This window comes from Paroedura picta, chromosome 1 (genome assembly GCF_049243985.1).
Source record: "Paroedura picta isolate Pp20150507F chromosome 1, Ppicta_v3.0, whole genome shotgun sequence".
Lineage (NCBI taxonomy): Eukaryota > Metazoa > Chordata > Lepidosauria > Squamata > Gekkonidae > Paroedura > Paroedura picta.
Window position 1 is genome coordinate 101,735,963 of NC_135369.1, and position 17,316 is coordinate 101,753,278.

At 42.3% G+C, this 17,316-nt stretch overlaps 1 protein-coding gene across 4 annotated transcripts in view; it reads right to left on the reverse strand.

The window, feature by feature from the left end:
- Positions 1-17,316, reverse strand: part of STXBP5 (syntaxin binding protein 5) — a 168,395-nt gene that overhangs the window by 41,042 nt on the left and 110,037 nt on the right. For all 4 annotated transcript variants that reach the window (XM_077350455.1, XM_077350448.1, XM_077350439.1 and 1 more), the window contains 3 exons: positions 13,393-13,571; positions 11,901-12,026; positions 10,889-11,040 (listed from right to left, as the gene is read on the reverse strand). In XM_077350455.1, coding sequence (XP_077206570.1) covers positions 10,889-11,040; positions 11,901-12,026; positions 13,393-13,571 — 457 coding nt within the window. The remainder of the gene's footprint in view (positions 1-10,888; positions 11,041-11,900; positions 12,027-13,392; positions 13,572-17,316) is intronic.

Sequence of the window (17,316 nt, forward strand, 5' to 3'; positions counted from 1 at the left end):
GCCTCTGTGTGACTGGCTGGGCCTTTGACCTGATCCAACATGGCTTCTCTTATGATCTTATGGATAGGGCAATGATGCTCTGTATTCTTGGTGCTTAGGTGGGAGCACAATGGGATAGCTGCTGGAGTTCTGGCCCTGCTGATGGATCGCCTGTTGGTACCTGGGTTTTGGGCTCTGTGTGACAGTTTTGGACTGGATGGACCTTGGATACGTTGCTCACACCGCCCACTGGCTCCCCTCTGGTGTGCTTTTCCAGGGTTTTCTTTTGTGGGTGGGGGTTGTTTTAGAAGCACTGATCCTTCCCAGATGCCATGCTGCCCCTGTATTTGGGGGCAGGGAGAAAAAAATTTATAGGCAGTTACACCTCCACCTCACTTCCCCCACTCCTCCCAGCAAAGAGCATAGTGTGGGGGAGAGATGCGGAGGCATGCTGTGAGCTCTCAGATCAGATCAATGGAATCCTTTTGTGCCCAGCATGGGAAGGGGAAAGCATCCTGCAAGTGGTCTTGCTACCTGCATTTAATACCCCCACACATCTGAAGCATGATCCTGGGCATGGGGGGAGCGATGCCAGAACCTGAGACAGCCCCAACCACTGATTTTCTCCCTCTCTCACTCACACATATACACACACACCCTGCCCTGAATCTGGCCATCCAACTCACTCCCATTCTGCTGCCATCACCTTCTCTGGTAGTCACTCACCTCTCTCTGCTACTTGACCAGGCAGCATGGCTCCTTGCCTGAGTTGAAGGCGGTAGGGCAGAGTACACTGCCACATCCAGGTCCTTTCAGCACCAGAAGTATGCATGCAAGCTCACTGCACCTATGCTCACTGGCAGGTTGCCTGTCATCCAATTCAGGGGCTTTGCTGGGAAAGTAGCATGCAAGGCTCCTAAAATTGTGGGGTTGATAGCATGTGCTACATAGAATAAACTGCTACTGGGAAGAACAAGGGAGCTACAAGTCCCAAGAGACCTTGAATTGCAAACTTACCAATGGGAAAGCACCAGCCAAGAATGATGGAAAGCCCAGCGAGCCTGCCAACTTTGCAGCACTTAGAGCTGTGTCCATTAAGGCAGGAGGGGAAAGGCCACAGACCACTTCCAGACTCCCTGTGGACCCCTGGGGGTCCAGGGACCCTCTGCTGGAAATGATTGGTCTAGTCAAGCATATTTTAGCAGAGTTTTGAAGCACTGCAAAAACCTGCTAAACCTGCCAAAAGAGCTAAATAGTGGGGGGACGTATTCCTACCATGTGCAACAATATCTCTACTGCCATCTTTAACTTCCTTTTTAAAGAAGTCTCTCAACCTAAAAGCAGGAGGAGAAGCAGGAAAAGCAGCAATAGGAAGAACAGCATAGAAACTCAAAGAGCCAGCTAATCATGGAACAGGGCAAAAACTGCAAACCAAGAACGAGCAAACCGTGAGCTTTGGGCTGAAGCACGCCAAAATTTTCGCTTAGTGAGTTGCGACAGTGACTGACATGAGACTGTATATGAAAAGAGGGGCTCTACAATTCCCTGCTTCAATTCTAATGCTATGTTCTTTCCTTTGGGGCACACAGAGCTGAACACTGTTCATTTGCAGTAACTGTAAGCACTGCTGAATACTCCATACAATTTTTGCTCATCATATGGACTTCTTCCAAAGAAGTTTGGCATCTTTGTCTTATTTCCTTTGGCAACTTATAGATTTCAGAGGGATAGCCATATTAGTATGCTGCAGAAAGTACAAAAAGGAGTCTTGTGGCATTTCAAAGTCTATGAGATTTCCTGTACCATATGATTTGTTTCATCAATACTTAAGGAGCTATGGAGACTGCTATTTATTCTTCTTTCTCTCCGGGAGTCACTGAGGCCGTTTTCCTTTAGAGAGCTGTCTACCTCCTCTCAGTAGTTGTGTGTTAGTGTACAGAGTTTCTGAAGGGAGAGGGGAACAGCCAGTCTCATATTGTTCACCCTACCAACTGAGACTCTGTTCTCCAGCCCTGCTATCTGTGCCCTGGCTGTAAGACAAGGTTGGCACCAGAGACAAGGCTTTTTTGGAGGTGGCACTTCATCTCTGTAATGCCATCTCCCTTGAGAATTACTTTCCTATTGGCACCAGAACATTTCTTTTTAGCCAAACTGTTAACTATGGGACTTTACCTTTCAGATGTTTTATGGCCTACTCTTAGATACAGAAATGTTTTGTCAATGTCCTTTTAAACTATGTTTTATATACTACTAGGATGAAAGCCCATTTTAAAAATGGGCTGAAGAAAGGCAAATGGAGGTTGGAGGGTCCCTCGCAGACCACGGCAGGCCTGTCAGTGAGGTGGGCCACCCGGGCTGACATGGTGGAGTGAGGGGAGACAGCCCCCCCCCCCAGCTTTCCCAGGAGCCAGGACGCTTGAGAATGCAGCATGGCCATGGTGGGATGCATGAACAGCCCAGCAGTGAGGAGGGCAGGGAGCATGGCATGGGCATTGTGAAGCATGCATACATGGCTCACCAACCTATCTCCTGCTGGTTCTGGCACTCACGCCGAGTGCCAGAAGTGGCATCGAGGAGGACGGTTGCGGGGAAGAGCCTCTGATTGGCCATCAGTGGGGCAGTCCCGTAACCCTATTGGGGGCATGTTCCCCAGTGTGCACCAATCAGAGGTCCAACACCTCATTAGAAAGACTGTATGTTTTTTATGTGGTATGATTTTGTTCTAGATTGCTTTTATTAGCTGTTATTATTGCTATGGGTTTTTAAAAAATGTTTTTACTGTATGCTTGGTTTCATTTTATTGCTGAGAACACTTTCGAACACGTGAAGAAAGTTTTCTAAACAAAGAAATGTGTGTAATAGGGTCAACTAATATGAAGAATAGATTACCTTAAAGAATGAAACCATGTTAGTGCCTAGGTACTCCCTTACAGATAAATTAAGAATCCATGGGATAGAAAGAAAAATCACATTTCTCCTGCAACAGAATGTTATTCTTTGAGTGAAATAATATTCCTTCAATGTGTATCGCTTACATTGTTGTTGTTAGTTGCGAAGTCGTGTCTGATCCATCGCGACCCCATGGACAATGATCCTCTAGGCCTTCTTATCCTCTAACATTCCCCGGAGTCCATTTAAGCTTGCAATTGCTGACATATCTACCCACAATTAAACATCCCATGATTCTACTACCATTTGTTGCCAGAGCTGTATAAACAACAACCCCATAAGAATGCCAAGCTTTTTGTCTCCACCTTGTTCCCTTGCTGAGTCACTCATTCATTGTTCAATCTGACTACCTGCTGTACAACTAATGCTGCCTTATTCATGCATTAATGCATGACAGCTTCCACTCTCACTCTCCTGCCTATATGCAATATTGTCACCAACAGCTTCTTGCCTCACACGCAAAGGAGGAGCAACTCTACCTCCACCACTGGCAGTGACACATGACAAGAAGAGATGAAAAACCAATGCCCTCCCCTCCCCTCCCCTTGCCCTGAAAGATCTAGTGCAGCCTGGGGTTTTGGTCCTGCATCAGCCTCAACTCCATGGTAGGAGAAAGGTGGTGATGGTCCTGGTTCAGGAGACTAATCCCTTCAGGGCTCTACTGGCAACATCGATTGTGGGGATTGAGTGTGTCAGCCTAGGGTGGGAATCGGTCGAGTATGTGCCCATTTGGGTGGTGTATCATTCACCCATTTCACCCCAGGATGCCCTGTCAGGGCTCCTGGAAGCGGCAGCTGCCTGGGCATTGCAGTTCCCTAGACTTCTGATTCTGGGGAGACTTCCATATTCATGCAGACTCATTGTCCCCAGGACATGGCCTGGATCTAATGTCAGGCATGGGTACAGTAGGGTTCTTGCAATTTGTTGCTGGTCCCACCCATCAGGTTGGCCTTGATCTGATCTTTGGTGCAGGGGTAAAGTTAGATCTGGTGGCAAACAACACCATCCCATGGTCAGACCACCATGCCTTGAAGACCCGACTGAGGTTACCACCCCCTCCCCATTCGGTGACAGATGTATTTTGGTCTGACCACAGAGACTTATGGAATCTGAGAGATTCCTGAATGCTCTGCAGCAGTGGTCCCCAACCCCCGGTCCGGGGATCAGTTGGTACCGGGCCACGGCTCCTCCTCATCCTCCTCCCCAGCTGCTGCCTCGGGGGCTGCCCTGCCACTAGCTCACCCTTGGTGCTCTCCAGCAGCCGCCATGGCTGGGGCTCCCCCTCAGCATGGTACCGTGCAGCTGCTGCTGGCAGTACCCCCCCAGCAGGCAGTGGGAAGTCAGGGGCGCCGGTGGGAAAGCAAGTAGAGCAGGGGCTCAGGTGGCAGCGACATCCCTCAGCAAAAGACTATCCTTCCCCCGGGCCTCAGTAAAATTGTCAAGTGTTGACTGGTCCCCAGTGATAAAAAGGTTGGGGACCACTGCTCTGCAGGACCCGATGCCTTCCAGCATCTCATTAACAGCCTTGGTGGAGGTCTGGCAGTCCCACCTGATGACTGCTATTGCTATCCTGAAGCTCCTAGATGCCCTCTTCACTCTTGCCTCAGACAGGCTTCTTGGTACTCCCAGGAGCTTCAGGAAAGGAAGAGGGAAGTGAGATGGCTACAGCAGGTGTGGCGGAAGACTTGTGATGAGGCAGCAAGAACATCTTACTGCTTGCTTATGAAGGTGTAAGAGATGGCTGTGAAAGTGGTGAAGCATGATTTCTTCACTGCAGAAATTCCATCCACAAGCTCTTGCCTGGCACAATTGTTTAGGGTAGTTTGATCACTTACTGCCCTCGAGGTAGGGCGCCCAAATAGTAGTAAATTGGACTTACACTGTGAGGCATTAGCAAGCTTTTTGTTGGATAAAATTTTGTTGCTCCACCGTGACCTTACTGCCACGATTGATACAGATTGTGAACTGGCAGCTTCGTGGCCACTGCAAGGGATACGGTTGATGGCATCAGATGGCTCTCTTTAACCGAAGTGGACAAATTCCTACAGTCAGTGAACGCAACCACCTGCCCCTTAGATCCCTGCCCATTATGGCTGTTGAAGGGCAGCAATAGGTGGATACGAAGCCCTGAGGGAGATTGCGAACCTCTCCCTTTTATCGGGAGAATTCACACAGGAGCTTAAGGCAGCTGTGGTTCGTCCCTTACTGAAGAAACCATTGCTGGACCCACGGGACCCTGCTAACTACCACCCAGTGTCACATCTTGTGTTCCTTGGCAAAGTGGTTGAGAGGGCCACAGCGGACCAGCTCCTGGCATTTTTGAAAGAAACTTCAGCCCTTGACCCATACTAGTCTGGCTTCCATCTGGACCACTGGGTGAACACTGTGCTGGTTGCTCTGATGGATGATTGACACCAGCTGGACCGGGGCGGATCAGCCATACTAATTTTATTAGATCTATTAGCTGCATTTGATGTGGTCATTCATGAGTTAATGGCACGCCACCAAGAGGACACAGGGATTAAGAAGAACAGCCTTGAAATGGCTGACATCCTTTCTTACGAACTGGTCATACAGGGTTGTGGTGGGGAAAGAACCTTTCAATATCTATATGCACCCTCTGACTCAGCTGGTCAGGAGTTATGGGCAGGAGTGTCACCAGTATGCAGATGACACCCAGCTTTATCTCCTGATGGACGGCCAGCTGGATCTCCCTCCAGATACCTTTGCCAGTTGTTTGGAAGCTGTGGCTGGATGAATCAGGCAGAGCCCTCTGAAACTCAACCCCTCCAAGACAGAGGTCCTGTGGCTGGGTTGAAGGAGCCAGGATGGGGTGCAACTTACATCTGCAAGAATTTGAGCGTGATTTTTGATGCCTCTTTATCTATGGAGGCTCTGATTACGAAAGTAGCCTGGTTGCCGTTTTTCCATCTGCACCAAGTACGGTTACTAGTGCCCTACCTGTCCTCGAAACACCTCCAGATTAGACTTCTGTAACTCACTCGACACAGGTCTATCCTTGTCCCTGACTCGGAAATGACAGCTGGTACAAAATCCGGCGACAAGGGTCCTCACTGGGTCATCTTGGAGGAACCATGTCCAGTCATTGCTGAAACAACTGCACTGGTTACTCGTCTGTTTCTGAATCAAGTTCAAGGTATTGGTTCTGACCTTTAAAGTTATACACGGTTTGGGTTCTACCTATCTGTGGGAAAAGTTGTCACCTTATGCCCTCCGCAGGGCACTTTGCTCTGCAGGTATGAATCTGTTGAGGGTCTTGGGCCCCCAGGAAGCATGCCTGGCCTCAACCTTTTCAGTCCTGGTCCCTGCCTGGTGGAATGAGCTCCCAGAAAAGTTGAAGGCCCTGTCAGAACTCTCTGGGTTCTGCAGGGCCTGGAAAATGGACCTCTTCCACCAAGCTTTTGGTTGAGGCCAGGCTGAATACCGGGTGATAACAGTGGGTCCTTCCCCATCCTTGTACAATCTGGAAGGGACCTTACCATCACCCCCAATTTAAATCTAATTAGGAACAAAAGATCGGAGACTAGGGCCTAATATGGAATTATGTGTTCATCTGTGTTGTTTTTATCTGTTTTATTGTATTTTATGGGTTTTATATTTATACATTGTGATTCGCCATGAGCCAGCATGTCTGGGAGTTGCAGGATAAAAGTCAAACAAACAAACAAACAAAAAATAAATATGAATGTTGTCTGCTCAGAGAACCTTCACCTCAGAAAACATTCCTCTGCTTAGGAAGTGAGGGATAAAATACTACTACGACTACTACTAATATTAATAATTTAATTTATATACTGCCTTCCCATTCAGCTCAAGGCAGTGTACAACAAACAATTTAAATAAATTTGGTTAAAAGCCTTAAAGAAATATATTTTTTCCTAAATGTTTATACATTCTGTAAATCTAGACCCCCTCCCCAGAAGTGCATGACAATATCCTTTTTTGGTACATGGATCCAACCTCCAGATTTAGGAATTGGCAGCTAGCTCTATGTTGAGAATTAGATATAATGACAAGTGAAAACCCATGGGATTCATGGGAGAGAATCTCCTCCTTTTTATTTAATGGTGAGCTTCCCACTTGCCAACCAGTCCACCCACTCACAGCACTGCTACATCTGCTTGCCTGGTTCAATACAGCATTATCTCTGGCTCTCCCCTCCTCTTCCCTGCCAAACAGTCCTCTCTGCCTGTCACATGCAGCAGTGGCTCTTTCTCATATCCAACTTACATTTAGCCCACCTTTAATGGAATGCTCCATTAGGCTCTCTGTTTATGCACAAAAACTTCCCCTTTCAACTGGGATTTAAGCTTCTTTTTTTTACCCCTCTCAATTTTCTGCAAAGTTGGAATTCCTCAAGTCTGCACAATAATATCCTCTAGTTGAGAATATTCTTATTCCACGGATATATCAATCTGCAAAGGGGCAGGTTCAACATTTTATACAGGATATACTGTATAACAAATGTAATGTAAGCACAGCATTTAATACTGCATTAAAAATAGCTATGAAGTTTAACTTGTGTAAGGTATAGAAATACCTGATAAAATCTGAGAATGCACAGGAATAGCACATTTTCCAGTGCACTGCAAAGCAATTTATTCACGAGAAGCCATAAAAGCAACGAAATAAAAGCAACGAGAAGCCATAAAAGCAATGACAAAAGGTATGTTGTTCAAGCTTAGAAAAAACTAATGAAAAATCTGGACAAAAGATCAAACTGCTCTAGGTACCATTAGCAAAAGACACTTCACTAGGCTGGAAAGTATTTTGTGTTAGTAGTGTATGCTGCAGGCTACTTCATCAGGTTTGCACAATTAATGAATACATTAATATCCTTGTTTGGTTCAGAAATAATCCAGGCCAACTGATAGATATCAAGAAACAACCTAGTAGGATAAGAGGTGTAACTTTGGCTACATCTGCCAGACTGATGTAGAGGAATTTGTTACATTAACATTTGTAAATGTCAGAACCCTGTACAGCATCAGATTTTATTTTGGAGCACCAGAAACCCATAGAGCTACTAATATATCCTTAAGAGCGTTTGCTTTGAAGTGGTATACAAGTAATAAATCTGCCACTTCTGACATCAGATTACCAAAGTTAAGTGACCTGACTATACAAACTACAAGTCATGTGCTTAGTATCAAACCACTTTGGGCACTCAGCAACTTCTCAGCTCTTCCTGTTATGACAGAGGCAAACAGCCAGTACAATCCTTCCCAAAGACAGACATGAGACTTTAATCTTTTGGCAAACAGGGCCACAGCTTTTATTAAACATATATACAACTCCAGCCATGAGTGTCAGCACACCCACGGTGAGGGGTGGATCCACCACTGCCCCCTCTCTGATGCAGCCTGCAGGCGGCAGTCTCTAAGGAAGGGGGGGGGGTGGAGGCCCTTAGCAGGCCTGCCTGCAACAAGTGTGGTGGAGAAAGAGGCCACATGGTTCAAGTGGCCCCTCTTTATGCCCGCCGCCCTGCCCCACCTCCCTCAGGTGTTGCGTGCATTGTTCGGGCGTTCCCCGACCTGACACACTCCCGTAGCATCAGGATCCTTTGTCCAGGGAGCCTCCTCGCCTCCGCAATGGCCACTGGGCTCTTAGGGCGGCGGAGGCTCTTATCCTTGTAGAAAGCTCCACTGAAATAAACCTTATTGGAATTCTAAGTAGCTGATTTGAGGACTGCACTATTAGATAGTAACTCTAAGTAAGTTTACTTAGACGCCTACTCAGGTTTATTCAAAGGGCATTTATTCCAGAAAAAGTGTTCTTGGGATTGCACTTTAAATTGTAGCTATCATCCAGCTGTTAAGCAACTATACAAAACTTATGTAGAAGAATCACATATACCAGCTTCCAGGGATTAAAGCAAGACATTTCAGCTATTTAAAAGGTTTCCTCAGTTATGGCTCTGCATTTGTCATAGCCTAAGAGCTGCACTAAGTGCAAGGAAAAATCTATTACAATGTTTGAACTAATTAGACTGTTTAAGTCATGTGGATCTACAGTATATGAAGTAATATTACATGCCATTATGTTTAAACAAAACTTCGGTAAACCTCGATAAAAATTTGTGATGGATGAAAAAAAACAGATGGGAACCAGCAATAAAAAATTTACTCACTCTTCTGCAAGTGTACACTTTCCATATATGGAATAAAGAGCTGGTAGCAAAGAGGCTTTAATTTCATTAATTATCAATGTTACAGTCCACTTTTACTTAAAAAATAGATTAAAGTTTGTACTGTAGTCAGGATCTTATACTAATGGCATTTTATATAAAAGTACTTAACTTGACAAAAAACATAATCACTTTCTACCACTGATTATTAGTGACAAACTTAAAATAACAGGCTAGTGTAAAACAAAATTTCAGAATGAACAAAAACATAATCAACCCCAAATTAATATAGACACATTATTAGCTGTTATGAGATGACTTACTTATATAAGAGGTGCGAAGATTTTTCACAAACTCTGAATATAAGTTAGAAAAGCCACACATACAAGAAGCCACAGCCAGCATGCCTTAATGAAGCAACGAGAAAGGAAAGACATAGACACCAAGTTTGGACACAAACAATTGCTGCACAATTTGCACACTATGGCTGCATTCACTTATCACCAAGAAATTCCATTTTAACCGAATTCCTTCTTATAACTGGTATGGAGATAGAATACTTTTTTATTTGGGTCTACAAGTTATTACAACATTCAAATTTGGCAATGGAAGACTGCCCTAGTGACACAGGACCAAACCAGAACTGTCAGCATCAGCAGAATCCCACCCATTAACCTGACATTTTTAGTGGAACTATTTATAATACTGAAGAACAGAACATGTAAAAAGCCAAAGCTTCTGTATTTTCTATAGTCATAAATTAGGTTTTACAGTCACAAAATAGCCTTTATGTTACTTAAAGAGATCCTGGTTGAATGTGTATAACTCTGCCTACCGAGCTATTTTTGATACTCTGTCATGAACCTCCAACAAGATGTATGATCTTGCTTTAGGTTGGCTCAGGAAAGCACTGTTGGCATGACTGATCTCATTTTTGTCTCTCACCACCCCAGCACAAAGACGTTTTACAAACTGTGCATCAGCCTGGTGACACAGGTGTTTCTCCGATGACTGTTATTGTGAGTATGATCTGGCAACACAGCAATCTGTGACTGATTCCCTGGGGCACATCTTCCTATTTGCATTTATTTACCACTACAAACACCTGTGAAACATTTGGGTAACAAGAGCTGTTGTATAAAATTGCTTGTTTATATTTATATGCACTTCCTCTGTTCAAAATTTTGACCTTTAGTTCTCACTCACTCCTCCCAAACACTGCTTCATTTGAATAACTGCACTTGCTTGTCAGTATATGCTGCAATACATTGAATGCATCATGCTGCAAAGTGTGTCCAAAAAAGGTAGGGGGATGCTGAATGAGAAAGCAAAGTAGCTAGTTAAAAAAAATTATCTCAATAGAGAAAGGTTACATGGATGAAATACCATAAATTTAGCATCCATAAAAGTAAAAATCCTCAAATGAAGAAAGGACTAGATGGAATAGCAAGCCATTTCTATCCATACCAATAATGCAGAGCCAATAATGTAGTACAAATAATTAATTGGAAAACCAAATACAGAATACTAAGCAGGAACAAAGGGTGATGGACCACAGAAGATAATGACAACTGCCCCAGAACAGCAGTCATTGTGCATGTTTACAAACAAGAAAACTGACCTACCATCATCAGATTAGAGAGGTCTTCTACAAAAAGAAAATCAGAAAACTAGAGAATGACAGTGCTAAACACATATAGCCCTTGTTTTCAAAGAAAAATCTAGATGTTTATAATTGTCCCAATTTGCCACTTATCTGATTGTATAGCAGTATAACTTCTGCTGCTAAACTTTACAGTGCTGGAATCTTACCTCCAGAAGGTTGTCTGCTTTTACGTGGAGATCGAGGCTCCCTCCTATACGGATCATTAGAACCATACAATTCAATGGTGCCAAGGTTTAACAGCGTAGTCTTTTGTAGGTAATCAACCATTGCAATACCATTACAGTTGCCAAAAACTACTCTGAAAGAACATTTGTTGAGAAGAATATAATTCCAGTGAAGGTTGCTAGCACAAATATATTCTTATATTAATTAATAACTGACCACCACAGAACTTTTAAAAATAGTTATCTAATAAGTCTGTAACAAATCCTTAAGAATACAAACTAAACTCACACACAAATTCTGCATTAAAAAACAATTTGCTTTACTAAAGGCTGCTGAGTACATAACTCAATTTGATGCTTATCTTCATTAAACTGCAAACCTCTGACTCCATCAGACCAAGATTATGGCTTTGTAGCTGTGCAGCTGCAACAGCTGGCCTTCTGAGTTATGCTTGCCTATGTTTGTGGTGTTAAACTATGGTACATGATCTGGTAGCTCCAAAACCTGGGAAATTGCTGCAAGACTGAGTAAATACTACCGAAAATTGTAAATCAACTGTCTAATTCAGTATAAAGCACCTTCCTGTACTCATGAGTACATTTCTGCATCTATACAATGGGATCATAGGACAATCTTCCATCACTATCTCCTCCACACTCTGAAAACATTTGAAGTCATATGTACAAGCCTAAGCAGATTTACACTGTTTAGAGTTGACTGATTTCCCACCTAATGTATATATTCGGTATTATTGTGACTGAAAAAAGGGTTTCCAGGAAAGGCTACAATGGAGTGGAGCAAAAAGCTAAGACATGATTTAAGCACATTTTGACCAACTGTGTGCAAGGCTGTTTACAGCAGTTATTTGCTATAGTGGATACAAATGCCTCATCCAAATACTACAGATTCAGTTGTTTTTTAATCATTGTAAACAACCTCTGTTAAAAGGACAATATTTTTTGAAAGATACAATGTAATATAGAATCTACTTACAAGCCATAGGCAGAGTTGATTGCAAGGCTAGTTATCTGCTGAGGAGGTTCTCCACTCACCCACACTAACTGAATAACCAGTTCAATCTGATAGCCTGGAGACTCTTTCAGGGAAGAGTTTTTAACTCTGAAACATAAATGTAATATATGCTTATTACTTTTTATATATGCAATATGACCATTTTGCCCTCTATTCATCCTCATGAGAATCTGGTGAAACTTAATAAGATTTTATTAAGCTAACTAAGGGTATGTTTTATATTTGTTAACAGAAATGAGTGCAGCTGTGAGCTTTACAGGTTTACTTCAGAAGATAATTGATGAGCCTTCTGAATTCTAAATTGACAGACATGACATCTGTTAAAGAAGAAGAGCTGTTTTTTTACCCACTTTTTATTATCTGAAGATGACCTACCCTTCCTCTTCCTACAACAGATACCCTGTGAGGTAGGTGAGAGAGCTCTGAGAGAACTGTGGCCAGACCAAGGTCACCCCAGCTGGCTGCATCTGGAAGAGTAGGGAATCAAGCCTGGTTCTCCAACACCATAAGGTAAATTATGCATGCAACGGCTTCAATTTAGATGGCATGGCACAGGGTGAAAGGATTTAAATTCCCAATCAATTCCTTTAATTCCCACTCAGTTTTATTAATCAAAAGCTGGTTCTTCACAGTAAAATAAAAAAGGTATATCCTTTAAAAATCCCTTTCCTTTAGAATTGCTAATAGTTAGGCAAGATGGCGACGGAGCAGTAGCAGCGTTTCTAGAGGCTCTCCTACGCATTTTCTTTTCTAATTAACTCCTGGAGCTTGTTTGAGTTGCTTGTATTATCGTCGGTGCCACCTGATTTACCCTGTGTCTTTACATCCGAGCTTGGAACTCTAAACACCTGGTAGGACTCATTTATACTTAAATTCTGCTATAATAGTTAGGCAGTCACAGGTCTGATCAGCAAGGGCCCTCCTGGATCTATCTACCTGTGATCTCCATATTTGTTAGATGTTAGGCTATGTTGTAGATACTCTAAAGTCCTTTTTTAAGAATCAGTGTGACATTTCCACTTTCCTTTCCTGTTCTAGATAAAGTGATTTTAGCAACATTACATATCCTAGCTCATAGAACAGTTAACATTTGAGACACATTTGAGATCCTAATGAATCCACTGGTGTATGTCATCTGGATCTGATCAATTTTCAGTAGTCCAATAGTCCTAGAACTTCATGTATTGTTACCCCAGTCTGACTGCAGCTGTGTAATACCACATACTACGAAAAAATATAGATCACTGTAGGATGGATCCTATCCATCTGAGCATAAGGTTCCTTCTGCTGGAGGAAGTTTCCACAGGAAACTGAGCAGAATGCCAGGTTCCAACTCACAGTCCCAAAGTGGTATCCAAAAGCATTAAAGGCACTGCATAAACCAGTTTAAATAGTCTATTAAAGCAAGATACAACTTTAGAAGTGTACTATATATATATATATATATACTTACTTTAAACATGGGACATTATCCCGAAGCCCATCAGATGAGCTGCTACTAGTGGATGGATGAGACTGGGGAACAATGGATTGAGGATTGGAACCTGTGCCTGGAGTAGGCAATGGCGGCACTTGTTCAGGATCAGGAGATTCTATATAGTTTACTTCATACAAGAGTCTTACTTCAAGCATCTGTAAGTAACAGTGAAGTGAAACAAAATCATACAGAATCCTAGAGTAGCTAATAACAACAAATCATGCCACTTGGATCCCAAGCTATGCCAGTATATCATAATTTAGGTAGGAAAATTTAAAAGCTGAATTATATTATTCTATGCATAAAAATACAGATAACAATTTGAGATAACAATTATCATTCAGCAGCATAAGAAGACTGGAATAGCTCAATCTGCTGGGCCCGAAGCTTCATCATCCATGATAATTTTTCTTGTTCTCCTGAATAATACAAGTGCTGGAGAATTTAAGATGGCTACTTAAAGTTGGTACCAATAGTTCTTGGCAGTTTTACAGCTTAAGGGGAAATTCAAGATATTGTGCAAGGATCAGCATCTGCACAGCATCTGCACAGTGCAAGGATCAGCATCTGCACATGTTACCAGTGCAGTTTCTGTGCCATAACTCATCCTGATACAAAGGAATCTAGAGCAGATGTGCAACAAAATTTGAGTCCAATGGCACATTTAAGACCAACAAAGATTTAGTCAAGATGTCAGCTTTTGTATGCATGTGCACTTCCTCAAATAGATCTTTGTTGGTCTTTAAGGTGCCATTGGAATCAAATTTTGTTGCACTACTTCATATCAACATGGTTATCCTCTTGCATATAGAGCAGATGTGTCACCCAGACTGTATCTGCACAAAGGTGGACAATGTGCGCCACCTCTTGCTTGTAAAAGTGCGATAGTAAATTGCGCATTTGGCTGCTTCCTGACGGGACACTTATCCCACCATCTTCTTGTGACTTTTCCCTTCCCAACAAAGTGGTGGAGAAGCCAGAAGCATGAACAACCCACTGGTTTCGCCCCACTTCACAGGTTGTCAATCAACATAAGCCACCAATCCCCTCACAGCGGCGGTTTTGGGGACACAAACATCCTACTTGAGTCCCAAAATTATTTTAAAATAAAATTAAACTTCCACATTGCTACAGGGACCCACCACAACAACACAACCTTCTCCTTGATTTCTTTATGAGAATCTTGCTATGTCTGGTAGGTTTGAGAATTATGCTGGCCACGGTGATGGGACCCTGAGGATCATTCATTCATTCGTTTTGCTTGCCAACATTTCTCTCCTCCATGGAGTATGCAGTGGCCACCATTTTAGACAACCAAAGCTATGTGTCTGCATAGCTACAGCCATTGAAGTAAAAAAAAAATGTCTTGTGTGTTCACAATGCAGAATAAAAAACAGAACACAGACGCCATGCTAATAGGGAGAGGTCTGCTTCATAACATACACATCCCTCTTTCCCTGTTGATGTCCTCCCACCAGAAAACAAAGCCAGGTATGTTTTTTTTTAAAGATAGGGCTACTGGCTGCTCCCAATATTATACTGTGCACACTGAAGAGAACATGACAGTACATTTTATTTCCACAGATACAAGGGTATGTCGGTTTGCATTCCTGTAGCAACGTGGACCGTGCCATTAAAAAAACAACAACAACTTTGCATTCCAGAAATGGAGAGGGGAGGGTGATTGCGAGGGCGGGCAAAATGCAACTGGGACTGTTGCACGTTTCCTCTTACAGACATGCTTGCCCTGGTATTTGCCTCATGTGCTGCAATAAGAAAGGGGAAGCTGATTTATCCGCTTTCCCTTGTTGCGGGAAACAGGGACGAAAACTCACACCAACTCCTGGAAAGCTATGGGTTGCTGCTGTTATCGTGAAGCAGCAGCATTAAAACCTTCTAACAATGAGAGGCTGGGCAAATTTTTTGGTAATTTGTTAGGCAATATTCCTAATAGCATATTCTTAGCTTCCATAGTGAATTGAAGTTTTAATATATTCTGCATTTTAAATGCATTTCCTATCAATATCATTCTTCTTTTTTCACATCTACTACATGTTAAAATGTTCAGTCTAAATCTTGGCATTTCCAACATTTTACTTTGCATTTTTATCTACTTTATCAAGATCCTTGGGGGGTAAAATAACTGGAAATCATTTTATACCAATTTTCTCTTAATGTCTGACTGGCTCTGAACTTAATTTCTTTTCCCCATAACTGTTCCCATAAGTGTATAGGTATTTGCTCTCTAAAATTCTGCTTCCACTTAATCATACATTTTCTCTCTTGCTTTTCTTCTGTTTCTAACTGAAATAATAACATGAATCCAACATAATAATCAATCTTTTGTTTTGGAATCAGCTGTTTGAACTCATCTTTTAGTAGAAGAGCATAATTCATTCTCCACCTTATTCTTGGTTTTCTGTTGCATTGCCAAACTACTTCTATAAAGTTATGGTCTGCAAACATTTTCAGTTGAATAGCTACTTTATCTAGATTCATTGTCAGAATTTTCTATCCTTGAATATGTGAATGTCTATCAGGAAAAAAAAGTGAAATCTATACCTTTTGGATGTTTGATCCTCCAGGTACCTTCTAATTTCAACATTTCCAAATACATTTTTTGTAATTTCTTACATTTATGATTTCTAGATCTATCCTTCTTTGGATCTAAAAATCTAGTCATGTCTCCACATGGTTGGGAAGCATAGCTGTGTACATGCTAACCTAGGGACCCTACCCTTTCCACCCTTCTCCAGGCCCATCATTGGCAATTTTGGGAGGGAGGAAACGGGTCAACATGACCATATATGATTAAATCAACCGATAAATGTTTAACAAATTTGAAAAATATATTAACAATTAATTAACTTCCACTAATTCAAGAAACCCTTTCAGTGCTGTAAAGAAACCCCAGGGTTTCACGAAACTCTGGGCTATACAGATGAAGTGATCCAGTGCTGCCCTCTTGCAGCAACTTACACGACAGGAATAAGAGCACTGGAAAATGACCAAACTTTCAATTATCTCAGGTGGTCCAGAAGAAAATGATATTCTCTAATATCAAATTGTGCTCAAACACTTCCCTTTTTAACTCTTGATGACCACTATGAAATAGTGTAATCAAGGTGGTCTCTGTTTTAAATCCTAAAGTTCTCTGTTACTCTCCCTGTTTCCTAATCAAGGAACTTCTCTTTCATGCTACTGTAATGGTCATCTGGGAGTCTTAATTGGTGTGCGGTTCTTGAGGTAATCTGCCAGCACACAAAAATCAGCAAACAGCTTGTGATTTCGCCTCGTCCCGTCCAGCTGTGGAACATAGCAACATCCCAACCCTCCTTAATTAGAACTCACAGACAAGAAGTTACATCTTCAAACCTTGTTTTGGCACACCTGAAACTAGGCACAATTATTGGAACATAGTATTTTTTTTGTGGCTGCTTAGTAAAGTCGTCATTAAAATGATAAAGACGGGTGGAAACAAACGAAGAAGAAATGGCGACTCTAAGGAGGAAGAGTTATTGCCAGCCAGCAAACAAAAGAAGATTGATGATTATTTTCCAAATAAAGACTCCCACCTTAACAAAATACCAGTATCAAATCACTATGCAGCTCTGGCAGAGAGCCAGCAAAGCAACAGCAGGCAAGAGTCAGAAAGAGAAAAGGACAAACTAAACCAGGAAGTAAGTGAACTAACTTATAACCTAATCAAGGAACACAGAACAAAACAGAGAACAATTCTTGCAAATTGCACAAAGTCTTCATAAAAGACCATTAGAAAAAATGTTTCAAATGAAGCTTCAAAGAAGAGCTAGTTTCTAATATGACTAAGTCAAGAAAATTGTAACTTGCTCAACACACCTTCAAATTAGTTTAAAACTATATTTGTTATAAAGAAGTTCT